This window comes from Nicotiana sylvestris, chromosome 2, assembly GCF_000393655.2.
Source record: "Nicotiana sylvestris chromosome 2, ASM39365v2, whole genome shotgun sequence".
Lineage (NCBI taxonomy): Eukaryota > Viridiplantae > Streptophyta > Magnoliopsida > Solanales > Solanaceae > Nicotiana > Nicotiana sylvestris.
In genome coordinates, this window is record NC_091058.1 from 45,607,147 (window position 1) to 45,620,409 (window position 13,263).

At 39.9% G+C, this 13,263-nt stretch overlaps 1 protein-coding gene across 1 annotated transcript; it reads left to right on the forward strand.

Moving 5' to 3' along the window:
• Nucleotides 1-226: 226 nt before the first annotated feature.
• Nucleotides 227-9,787, forward strand: LOC104247862 (protein STICHEL-like 3). The gene is made up of 7 exons (XM_009803992.2): nucleotides 227-709; nucleotides 839-3,401; nucleotides 4,387-4,606; nucleotides 4,953-5,507; nucleotides 6,614-7,208; nucleotides 8,309-8,372; nucleotides 9,421-9,787. The coding sequence occupies exons 2-7, from the start codon at nucleotides 1,368-1,370 to the stop codon at nucleotides 9,511-9,513; spliced, it is 3,561 nt and encodes a 1,186-aa protein (XP_009802294.1). The 5' UTR covers nucleotides 227-709; nucleotides 839-1,367; the 3' UTR covers nucleotides 9,514-9,787.
• Nucleotides 9,788-13,263: the final 3,476 nt, after the last annotated feature.

Sequence of the window (13,263 nt, forward strand, 5' to 3'; positions counted from 1 at the left end):
TTACTCCGACTTCACTGTCATCTTAATAACCATATAGTTGGAGAATCAAATCTATGATTATTTAATTATTAAGCAAATCATGTTAAAAGACGCCAAGAAAGAAACCATTATTAGAAAAAGAGAGAGAAGAGATTTTAATTCAAAATCCAACAATCATTAATATTTATTTGATGCTAAAAACAAAAAAGAACTCTTTTTCCTTTTTCTCTTGCAAAAGTGTACCCAAATTCCTCAGCAAATTTTCCAAGATTCTTCCCTTTCTCTATCTCTATCAGTAACATTTACATAGTTGTGTTTTCGCTCTGCTAATTTTCTCTCTCTAGCCCCCCTTTTTTCTTACAATTTCACAAACACCCACGAATCTTTCTCTCTCTTCTGGTCTAGTAAATATAAACACTACCCATTTTCTGCTCTGTTCAGCTCATAACTGGTTGTCTCAATTTCTGCATTTAAACATATAGTAGTAATTAAAACAGTGCTTACAATCACATATGCACATGCTCTTCTCTGTGTGTGTGTGTGTTTGTGAGGTGAGTGGCAACTTCTATCGTTTTCTTGAAGGAAGCCCTCGTGAAGTTCATGTGAAACTATGGTATACAAAGAGATCTGAGAAAAAAGTAAACCAAAAACAAAGACCTTTTTATGATAGTAACGGGTCACTTGCTCCTTAGCCACTACACTAGAACAACTAGTTTCTCTCTTGATTCAGGTGAGTAATGTAGTGTTTCTCTCTCATCTTTGCTTTCTCTTTAATTACCACCATTTAGTCAGAATATACAGTGACCCTTTACTTCTAATAAGCTATTTAAAGCTTGAAACTTTTGGTTGGTTAATTCAGGTGTTGTTCGAGAAGAAAAGTGGGGCTGCTTTGTTATTGTCGAATCACTGTTTGGTGTCTGTGAGTATTTGAGTTAAATATACTGGGGTGCGGACAGTTTGGAATCTTTATGCTATAGTTGAGATGAGTTTTTGTTTTCGCTTTGTTTTCTTTGTTGGGTAGTAAGCAAGAGTGGCAGCTGGCTAATTGGATTTTTATTGCCTAATGATTTGGTTTAAGATTTTTCTGCTTGGGAATTTTAGCAGTCACTGGACGTGAGATTGGTTAATTGTGAAGGTGTATAATAGTTGCCGGGTGTGGTTGATAGTCTTGGAAGGTGAATCTTTGAGGAATTGAGTTTGATTAGGTCATTATTACTTGGTTCTGGGGTGTTACTAATGAGATTTTACTGGTGAGTTTGGAAGACATTTTAAAGTTGGATTTTTTTTTGGGCATAATTGAGAAGATTTAGAGAGAGAATGATGCATTGGTTGAAGTCTAATCATAATTCAAGAATATTTCCGTTTTTGGATCAATATATGTACTGATCATGACCAGGGCTGTCCGTGACCGGATTCTTAAGGATGCAAATGGAAACATTAGTGATCACCTACGAAACCACATACATTTGACAAATTGTATTCATTTGAAGAACCACATGCATAAGCAGAGCCCCATCTTGGGTGACAGGTCCCTTATGAGGGAGCTTGTTGTCCTTCAGAGGTCAAGGTCGTTGAGGGATCCTTCTGCAAGTCCACCCTCATGGCATTCTCCTTCTGTTGTCGATGCCCTTCTTAAAACAAGTGAAAGGAGGGATGCTGTTGTCAGCAGTGGTAGGCGGTCTCTAGGCGTAGACCGGCCTATGAATGCTAGAGGTTTATCTGGAAGCTCACCTCCTTTAGCTGGCCGATCGACATCTAGAGTCGCTTCTGCAGAGATTAATACTGAGCGAGTAGCAGGGGCTCCGAGTGACCGAAGTAGCAAGAGTGGAATTCGAGAGCGGAGGAGAGTTAGGAGAGAAGAATCAAGCGGTAGGAATCTGGGAACTGACTTCAAGGATGAGCGTCCAGATGATTTGGTGCACAATACTGTTTCAGAGAACTCTGAACTAAGGGATAGAATTAGCAATGAAATAGAGAGGCAGAGGTGTGATGATCGAATAAGGACCCTCTCTGAGCAATTAAATAATGTTCCAATGGACAGTGATGAGGTAGCTTCTTCTCATGGAAGGCAAACTCGTAATGAGAAATTTGCAGTGCAAGCGGAGGCAACCACTCGTGGCTATGGAAGTAGCAGAGTAAAACAGCGCAAGTTTCGACGGGCAAGAAGAGCTCGGGCTTCTGTTCCTTCAAGAGATGCTCTTGCCCACAATGAAATGTCTGTGGCCTCAAATTCATTAGGTCAAGCTTCAGCTCACCAAAAATATCATGCAGAAGAGTGCTACGAAGAGTATGCCAACCAGAATGTGGCAAGGGCTCCAAGGAATGGATGTGGAATTCCTTGGAACTGGTCAAGGATTCATCATAGGGGAAAATCATTTCTTGACATGGCAGGTAAGAGCTTATCTTGTGGTTTGTCTGACCCAAGGTCAAAAAGAAGTGGTATTGGTCACAGAGGGAGGGACTCTGCTGATATGCCAATAATGTCCGAATACTCGAGTTCATCTAGTCAATCTGAGGCAGAGGCGTTGCCCTTACTACTGGATGCTTCAAATTCTCAGGGAAGTACAGACAATCCTGCTTGGGTTCACAATTATTCGGGAGAGTTGGGTATCTATGCTGACAATTTGCTAAAGCAAGAACTTGACTCGGATCTTGCTTCGGAAGCTAGATCAGGTCAGAAACACAAATTTCGTAGGCGTGGCAATAGTAGGCACCAGAGTCTAACACAAAAGTATATGCCAAGAACTTTCCGGGATCTGGTAGGACAGAATTTAGTTGCACAAGCTCTTTCAAATGCTGCTGTTAAGAGAAAGGTTGGCTTGCTTTATGTTTTCTATGGGCCCCATGGAACAGGAAAGACCTCATGTGCCCGCATATTTGCAAGGTCATTAAATTGCCAATCGATTGAGCATCCCAAGCCTTGTGGGTTTTGTGATTCTTGCGTTGCACATGATATGGGAAGGAGTCGGAATATAAGGGAAATAGGTCCTGTCAGTAATTTTGATTTTGAGAATATGATGGATCTTCTTGATAATATGATTGTTTCCAAACTGCCATCCCAGTATAGGGTTTTTATTTTTGATGATTGTGACACACTGTCACCTGATTGTTGGAGTGCTATTCTAAAGGTCGTCGATAGAGCCCCTAGGCGAGTCATTTTCATGCTTGTATCCTCAAGTCTTGATGTCTTGCCTCATATAATCATATCTAGGTGCCAGAAATTCTTTTTTCCCAAGTTAAAGGATGCGGATATCATCTATACTTTGCAGTGGATAGCAACCAAAGAAGATCTTGAAATCGATAAGGACGCACTCAAGCTTATTGCATCAAGATCAGATGGATCGTTGAGAGATGCTGAAATGACTCTTGAGCAATTGAGTTTGCTTGGGCAGAGAATCTCTGTTCCTCTTGTGCAGGAGCTGGTGCGTTTTCTGGCATTTTCTCTGATCAAAAGCCAAGGAACTCCTTCTTGCTTGGCAGACCAAGATCTCATACTTTATTGCTAAAGCATTTATATTATTTATCTAATGATCTCACTTTAACCTTATTTTATTTGCAAATGTATGCATGGAATGTCCAAATTAAAGTTCAAAATTTTTGTGCAAGAGTTTTGTTTTCTTTCATGCTCCCTTTCCTCAATGGGGAGATTACTGAACATGCTTTGATTTATCATACTGCATCTTTTATCAGGTGGACATAGACCTTCACAGCGTTTGAAGGAGATTTTAGTTTTTCATTCTTTTTACCTTAAAGTATGCTTTCACCAAGAGGGTGGCATATGATTGACTTCCATTTGGTTTCATAAGTTTTTAGCAAAAAGCTTTAGCCAAATGAGGAAGTTAGGTGTCTAAGGCTAGTTAAACTATTATCTTTCACTTCAGGAATGCGCCTTTCTTTCGTAAGAGGATATCATGTTTTAACTGTAAGAGGTTTAAGTATCTTTCACTTCAGGAATGCGCCTTGTCTTTCGTAAGAGGATATCATGTTTTAACTGTAAGAGGTTTAAGTATCAGTTTACAGTGCTGCTGAAGCATTAGGGATCTTGAATGTGAAATTTAACAGGTTATCCAATTATATGATAGAAGCCTTGGCGCACATTTGAATGTACTTTAAGCTTCCTATAGAACCAAAATTGCCTCTAATGGACTTGTAATTGCGTGTTGCATAATAATATCGAGCAATTTAGAAAGGCATTTAGTAGATATTGTTCTCTGATGAAGAAGTGGAATCTGCTTTATTAGAATTACTTCCACTTGCTTTTATGGATGACTTCTATGGAAAATCATGCTATTCTCTGTAGAGGCTAAGCTTTGCTTCATCTTCTTTGAAAAGTTGCCTGTTAACTTAATTTTATATATGTAAATCAAACATTCTGATAACTTTTTTATGACTTGACCGCTATTACAGGTTGGACTTATATCTGATGAGAAATTAGTGGACCTACTTGACTTGGCGTTATCTGCAGACACTGTCAATACGGTGAAACATTTGAGGGAGATCATGGAATCTGGTGTCGAACCCTTAGCTTTAATGTCGCAACTTGCTACAGTCATAACTGATATACTTGCAGGGAGCTATGACTTCACAAAAGAAAGGCCTCGGAGGAAGTTCTTTCGCCGCCAAGCATGTAAGTGCTCCATAATTTGGTTATTCCGTAATAAATGAGTTATTCGTTGTCCTGCTTGATAGATCTATATGATACTGGATACTAAACTACTGGCAAACAGCTCATGATTGCCAGGCAGTACATCATTGCATTTCCCTTTATAAGTCTTGCAAATGAAAGTTAATCAACATGGCTTCCCAAGCAATTTGCCACTAGAATCTTATATCACGTTCCTCAAGTCAACTAATTGCCTTCTCATGCTCTTTCGATAAAATCTCACAGGAACTTCCAGACTTTATATGCCATCTTAATCGTATTGTTCTCCAGGTTCAGCTTGATCTTACTTTCCTCTGTTCTTTGGTTGCAGTATCAAAACAGGATATGGAAAAATTGCGTCAAGCTCTGAAAACACTGTCTGAAGCTGAAAAGCAGCTGAGAATGTCAAATGACAGACTTACCTGGCTTACAGCTGCATTGCTGCAACTTGCTCCAGACCAGCAGTATATGTTGCCCAATTCCTCTGCAGACACTAGTTTTATTCAAAGTCCACTAGGCTTGAATAATGCAGGGGGAACGGAAAGACCCAGGAAAAGTAATGTTGAGCATGCTGACTTGCCACACAAAGACACAAAAGGTAGGGTAGAAAACTTTCAAGCTGGAAGTTCTGGTGATATTTACTCTGACTCCAGGATGAAAGGTGTTTGCATTGGTGGAAAAGGGCATAATGGAGCTGGAGTATTTGCTCAGAAGGCTTATAGCGTCTCTAGTGATAAAAATCGAATGAGCAGTGGCCAGCTTCCTGATAAGTTGCACCATGATATTGAAGAAATATGGTTAGAAGTGCTTCAAAATATCGAAATAAATGGCTTAAAAGAGTTCATGTATCGAGAAGGGAAGCTTACCTCACTCAGCTTTGGAGCAGGTACATTCGTTTAGGTTTCTTACAAGTATCATTAGCTATGTCTTGTGGTCATGACTAGTGAATTGTTCTTAATTATTTTCATTGCTTGTGCATTTCAACTGCATGTTTAATCAGCAGGTCAAAACTGGAAAAGTTTTCTCGGCTAGATCAGTTTAACACATTAACATTAGCTAAAAACAGATCTTGGTTATTTTTAACATTGTTATGGGGCCTGCAATCTTTTAAGAAACGATTATGGAGTGGATCCAAGAAAAGCTTCTTTTCTCTTATTCAGAAAAAAATCTGGACCATAAAAAAAGAAGTTGGTTGGGCTTTCTTGGACAACCCTGTCTATTCAAGTTTCTTGGATATATTCGTTGGTTTCTTGGTTAATAGAGATCTTGAGCGTATATTTACAGATGTCTAGGATGTTAAACTTGCTATTTTTGTGGGGGAGGTGGATTTGACTTGGAACCTAGTAACATAAAGTGGGCACATTTTGACATGCATATGGTGAGCACTTCATTTGAAAGCCCTGTTGCAGCTGCTGTAGTAGCAGGCTGTTATTCCGAGAGTGATTTTAGTGCTTCATTCTTATTCCCTCATTCTTTTGAAACTCTCTTTATCTCATTCCTGATGTACATCTTTTGGTTACCTGCTTAATTTACATCCATGTTAACAAAATGCATTGCTTGCCTTCCTGAATACTACTCTTTTCACTTTTTAACTTGGTTCCGTTTGTAAGTCCATATTCATTCTGTTGTAAGATACCCTTTTGACTGGCATCTAATTGTTGTAGTTTTGGACTTCCTGTAATTCAAACATTTGAAAAAAAAGGTCATGCTGACTTGTAGCAATTGTATATGCTTTGCATATGTTCCACATGACATATGAGAGAGGGAAGGAGGGACTCTGTTGGAAAGATATGTTTCATGTACAGTGTGTCATATTGTCATTCAAAATTGAATGGACAGATGCTGCAATTTTTTTTTCCTTGTACAAAGCATTTTTAGGTTATTATGCTGTTGTCCTGACATCTTGTTGGAAAAAACAGTATCAAATACTGCTCAGTGATGCTTCATTGTAGACGGTGTGTGCGCTCATCTAATTTGCTAATTTCGTTGCAGCTCCAACAGTGCAGTTACTCTTCAGCTCACATCTGACGAAATCTAAGGTAGAGAAATTCAGGGGTCATATTTTACAAGCTTTTGAGTCTGTTCTTGGATCCCCAGTGACAATAGAAATCAGATGTGAATCGGGGAAAGACGTCAGGGCTGGACCAATGGTCTTGTCTGCATCTCATATAGGTGCAAGCCCCAGCATTTATGGTAATGGGATGAGAATGGCAGGTCCTGATGAAAACACCAGGACGCAAGTAAATGTCAGAGAAGGTTTGGCTTTTGCAAAGCTTGACTCAAGAGGAATAGGTGATAGCGAGATAATTGAAGAGGAAGCTTCTCCAAGAGAATTAAAACACCATGGTCAGATCGACAACAATACACGATCTGATTTGCCGGGAGGGACAATGTCTATAGCAAAAAATTCATCCACCTCCATACCTGAACGAAGAAAATCAGGGGATAGAAGCCAGAGTTTGAGCCTAGTTAAGAGCAAGGTATCTCTTGCCCACGTAATTCAGCAGGCAGAAGGATATACACAACCAAGTAGCTGGTCAAAACGCAAGGCTGTTTCTATTGCTGAAAAGCTTGAACAAGAGAATTTGTATGTACCTCTTTTTCCCATCTTTCTTGTATTACCACGTTATATATATGATTGTATATATAACCATATTCACATTCATTTGCTTGAACCATTTTCGCATTCATTTGCTTGAAGATATAGATAATATCCCATTTAAATGCATAAAACAGGACTATTTCTTTAAGTTGTTTTGATTTTATATAGTAGTACAGATGCGCAAAAGATTAGAGAATGTCCTACTCATTACTTGGGTGAGGAGATATAGGGGTGAATATTTGTGTTATATGAAATGTGTACCAGAAGCAGCCTCCATCCTTCACAGGTAAGTGGATCGAGAGATACACATGCTAGAAACACACACTCCAGCTTAGTGTTGTCCCTTCACCAGTTATCAACTATAAGACCCCGTAGAAAATGTTACAAGCTATCTATACTTCTTTGAGAGTGTAGATTGACCTTTGAGTATAACATCAGAAGATATGGCACCACTTAGTTTTTTTCTTATACTCATCATGTGTAGATATCATTAGTTGAATTAAAAGCAGAAAGCACAAACACCATTCCTCGAGTTTCATATGCCTATTGTCCATGCAAGTTATGAACTTGGCACCAATTTTCTCCTACAAGTTAGTTAGGCAGAGGATATTGCAATTGCATGTTTCTGTATCATCCATCTCTCTACAGATGTGTATTATATATATCTTTCCATACCTTTGTAATTCTTCTTTTTTCTTTTTTTGATAAATACCTTTTGCTAGTTTTCTTAATTATCAAGTATTATAAAAATATAAAATATATAATAGTTCCTTGATATAGCGCCACATGAAGCTGAAAGTGGACCTTTCTACTCAAAGAACTTCCTCTTTTCATACTTGATCTCTGGAACAACATTGGTCGAAATCTGTCTTATAGCAATTTTACTGAAGCTTCGGATGGCGGTCACTCGTACATATGGAATGTTACTTTTATTTTTTATTTGGAATGATGCTCCTATATCAAATAGTTCTTATAGTAGGTATAACTGTTTATACTTAACATTCAATTGTTGTTGGAAAAAGGGTAAATGTTCCTTGTTTGAGTTGCTGATTCTCATGTAGTAATGTGATATTTCTTCTCTGCAGGAGATTAGAGCCAAGATCAAGGAGCTTGCTTTGCTGGAAGGCTAAAAGAATCACCCGCCGAAAGGTAAACAGATTTCAAAAGTCTATTTTCTTTTTGAATGTAAGAGTCCTTGAATATTTTCTGCGCATCTTAGATTCTGAGTATGTCAACATAATTTGCTTGCATTCTGCCACTAATTGGAACTTGACATACTGCAAGAAAACAGTTGCAATTGTAAGCAAGTATGAAGATTAACTTCCTCACATGTCAAATGAAGATGCTTCCTTACTGGCTGCCTTTGTCTTCCATTTACCTGGTTATGATGGACCAAGACATCTCTTACCCCCCCCCCCCCCCCCACACACACACACAAAAAAAAAAAAAGGAGGAAAGCAACTGGTTTATGCCATAGGCTTCGGTTCAATGGCAAAGGGAGTATAGCGCGGGATGTGTTGTAGGCACATGTTAGAGGCGGGCCCATTATCTATTGAGTTCCGAAGCTAGAAATAGCTTATTTTTTGGTTATTTAGAAAATAGCAAAGTAACTGGCCTATTCTATGGCTTCGAGACTATTCCCTCCTGTTGAATATTCTGAAATTTTTAGCAAAAACCTCTGCCTTCCCAAAAAGGGAAATAGATGGGACAATTGCATATTCATAGTTTCCACTGTTGCTTGGGCAGTGCATGAGATGTTAAAACTTAAAACTATAACATGCAGCCAATACAACCAGTTTTCTGTAAAAGGTGTCACATATTTGAATATAAAAGGCCTTTAAATAATATCAGGCTATAGCTATAAATAGTATTATTCAGGTTAGTGGTGACATGTTGCTTTACGGCACCCAATTTAGTAGGCTGGCATAATCGAGCCAGTTTCATGTTCTTTTTGGCATATTTATCAACGGGAAGATAGTCTTGGTGTGTGTAAACGGGATGTGAATCCATTTTCAGTTTAGTGCTATTGGTTTCGTTTGTAGGTTTTTGTTGCTTTTGTTTTATGATTTGATAGAGCTAGAGGCTTAACAGGAATAGAGACACCAACTCACATTCAAGAAAACTGATTTAAAGCAAACTTACTTGAGTGTACTGATTTATTTGAAGTCATCACTTACAGAATTATTTATTGGTGCAGCTTTCGCGATTGAAAACAAGAAGTAGGAGGCCGAAGAGCTTACTGAAGTTGGTTTCTTGTGGGAAGTGCCTCTCTGGTAGGTCTCCAAGGTAGTAGTGAGTCAAAAATGAATGTATCAGAAAACTTAGGGGCAGATTTTCAGTTTTAGTCATTCTATTTGTTCAAGTCAATCTTTGTTAAGAGGGTCAATTTCATTTTTCCAATAATAAAGTAGAACATGAAAAATGGAAGATGTAACATTATTAATATAGCCTTTTAGTTTCTAGCCTTTTTCTTTTAGATGTCTAAAATAGTTTTGGGAGTAATCTCAGGTGCAAGACTCATCTACATTTTTTTTTTTATTGGCAACCAGTTCTCCTTTGCCAGATGTGAATTGTGTTGGATTCTTAGTTAAGACTTTTGTTTCAATGGTCATTTTTTTAAGATGTAGTTTGGAAAAAAAAATATTCTGGAAACATATTCGGAACTTAAGAGTAAAAGATAGGGGCCAAACTTATATCACCCAGTAGCCACAAAATGACCCCATACAAGTCATAGCCTAAAACAATAATAACGGCTAGAAACTAAAAAACCTGAAAGTGCAGCAAATTTCCTAGATACCTGCTTCTTAAACTGCCAAATATTATTGAGTTTGGCCATACATATAAGTACGCTTAGTTGTTTCACCTTCATCACACTATCACTGATTGTCTATCAGTACATGTTGTAACTCGAAAAGCAATTTCCCCAAAAGTAAACTCCCGCAAGTGCTGAGGATGAAGAAGAAAAGGAGTGATATCATACATTTATGATAAAAAAATTTGCAAGCTTAACAGGACAAATTGTTAACGAGTTCCCAAATCTGATAATGTTAGATTTCTCTAATGCATAAATAGGACGGTCCATTCTCAACTTGAACTGGAGAATGTGAGTCACATTCCCTACTATCACAGGGGCATTTTCTGTCCGTTGAAAACTTATCCGTTGTGCGGCAGTCAAGTCCCTACTTGGCTCAGCCTTCATTTGATTTCTTTCGCTTTCAAGATTTAACACTTAAAATAATTTTAAGGCAACATAAAATATATAAAGGAACACGCAAAATTATGAGAACTCTTTCCCAACCTTTTATAATGAATGAATTACAAAGGAAAATCTCGAGTTTGGCAAGGTGCTGCCACCCTTGGCCGACACCAACTCACAAAATTACCGACTTTTGCACAATCTGCCTTATAAAAGCCCCTGCCTAAGACATTTCGTGCTGCCCACTGATTTTGGCAAGGCAATAGCACATAATTTGCCATGCTCAAGCCTTGACATAGACAACCCTATGTCTACATCTTGCCTATTTTCCCTCCCTAGGTACTTAGACGGATTTATGGGCTGCTAGCACACATATTTATAGTGTAGTCAGCCCTTTCCAATTTTCCTATTTCAGTTGACACCCCCAACTGATAGGCTATGATCACCCATGATAAAAAACTTGCATGTCATGATCTAACATGCTTAAAAACGTGCATCAACTTAGCCCCATAATCAACCACTCTTGGACAAGGTAGTTGTAACCGCCCAACTGCACAGCATGTGCTCAGCACACTTTGTAACCGCTCCATGTGCACTGCATGTGCGTGTTTTTGGCCAGCTGCTGCACGCCCAAGGCTGGCATTGCGCCCAGCCTTGCCCTTTGACACTTCTCCGCCCCAATGTCATAGCCATAACTTGTCTCCCATGAATTAGCCGCACACAGGCCCGCTGCCACAACCACTTGTTCATGTCAAGTCGCCCCTACTTAATTAAGTCTGCCCTTTGCCAATGCCATAGCTGATATTAGCATCAAGTCACCAAGCCATGATGCCATTTCCCTTGCTAAGTCGTTTGCCCACAAATTACTTAGGTGCCAGCCCACTCACCTAAGCCAATGCAACACCGTGTTGCCAATGCCACTGCCTTGGCACTAAGCCGCCTTGTCTTAGTGCCTAGGCCTTTCCCTCATTACCTTGCCAAGATTCCATCCAGCCTACCTTGCCCCTTGAAGAACTTAGCCTTTGCTTGCACATAGCTCCACTCGGGTTTTAGTATAGTCCGTCACACCTTAGCCTTACAACAGTTTGTTGCCATTAACAACGCCCGCATTGTCTTGCATATTGATTGCCCCGCATATGGGACAATGGCAAGGCCATCATGCCAAATCTTTACCACTGCCGCGCCATTTGCCGATCAACTTTGTCAAGGGTATAACAAACCTCCCCAACCAGTTGAATTCGACGCCCTCGTCGAATAATCCCAACACATGCTCGCCATTTGCAAAGATATCACAAGTTCAATAGCCTTGTAAGAATTATGTTGTCCTTGCCCTTAAGTGCAACGTTTTTCTCATTTGCTTTTCCTATCTGTCCTTCCCACAACAAATCCAGCATGCAACTGGCTTGACTTAAAATAATCCACCGCTGATTTTAGCACTCATGAACTCGAAATTTTGCATACTGCCTTGCTTCCCTTTCCTGAATTTTCTAAGCATGGACAGTCCCTTCCACGAACAAGCACACTGACCTTTTGTCTTGCCGTCTTGTCCATGGATGTCTCTCCCTCGTTCTGAACCTGGCTCTGATATCAGTTGTCACAGGGGCATTTTCTGTCCGCCGAAAACCTGCCCGCTATGCGGCATTCAAGTCCCTACTTGGCTCAGCCTTCATCCGATTTCTTTCGCTTTCGAGGTTTAACACTTAGAATAGTTTCAATGCAATATAAGATATATAAAGGCATATGCAGAATTACGGGAACCCTTTTTGAACCTTTTATAATAAATTAATTACAAAAGAAAATCTCGATTTTGGCAAGGTGGTGCCACCCTTGACAGACACCAACTCACAAAATTGTCGACTCTTGCACAATTTGCCTTATAAAAGCCCCTACCTAAGACATTTCGTGCTGCACACTAATTTTGGCAAGTCAATAGCACATAATTTGCCATGCTCAAGCCTTGACATAGACAACCCTATGTCTACATCTTGCCTATTTTCCCTCCCTAGGTACTTAGACGGATTTATGGGCTGCTAGCATACATATTTATAGTGTAGTCAGCCCTTTTCAATTTTCCTATTTCAGTTGACACCCCCAACTGATAGGCTATGATCACCCATGATAAAAAACTTGCATGTCATGATCTAACATGCTTAAAAACGTGCATCAACTTAGCCCCATAATCAACCACTCTTGGACAAGGTAGTTGTAACCGCCCAACTGCACAACATGTGCTCAACACACTTTGTAACCGCTCCATGTGCACTGCATGTGCGTGTTTTTGGCCAGCTGCTGCACGCCCAAGGCTGGCATTGCGCCCAGCCTTGCCCTTTGACACTGCTCCGCCCCAATGTCATAGCCATAGCTTGTCTCCCATGAATTAGCCGCACACAGGCCCGCTGCCACAACCGCTTGTTCATGTCAAGTCGCCCCTACTTAATTAAGTCTGCCCTTTGCCAATTCCATAGCTGATATTAGCATCAAGTCACCAAGCCATGATGCCATTTCCCTTGCTAAGTCATTTTCCCATAAATTACTTAGGTGCCAACCCGCTCACCTACGCCAATGCAACACCGTGTTGCCAATGCCACTGCCTTGGCACTAAGCCGCCTTGTCTTAGTGCCTAGGTCTTTCCCTTATTGCCTTGCCAAGATTCCATCCAGCCCACCTTGCCCCTTGAAGAACTTGTCCTTTACTTGCACATAGCTCCACTCGTGTTTTAGTATAGTCCATCACACCTTAGCCTTACAACAGTTTGTTGCCATTAACAACGCCCGCATTGTCTTGCATGTTGATTGCCCCGCACATAGGACAATGGCAAGGCCATCATGCCAAATCCTTACCACT

Excerpts from the sequence above, each read along its gene's own strand:
- LOC104247862 (XM_009803992.2), top strand. The coding sequence starts at position 1,368 with ATGACCAGGGCTGTCCGTGACCGGATTCTTAAGGATGCAAATGGAAAC. Across the intron at positions 4,607-4,952 it reads GTTCTTTCGCCGCCAAGCAT|TATCAAAACAGGATATGGAA; the intron begins GTAAGTGCTCCA and ends CTTTGGTTGCAG. Across the intron at positions 8,373-9,420 it reads AAAGAATCACCCGCCGAAAG|CTTTCGCGATTGAAAACAAG; the intron begins GTAAACAGATTT and ends TTATTGGTGCAG.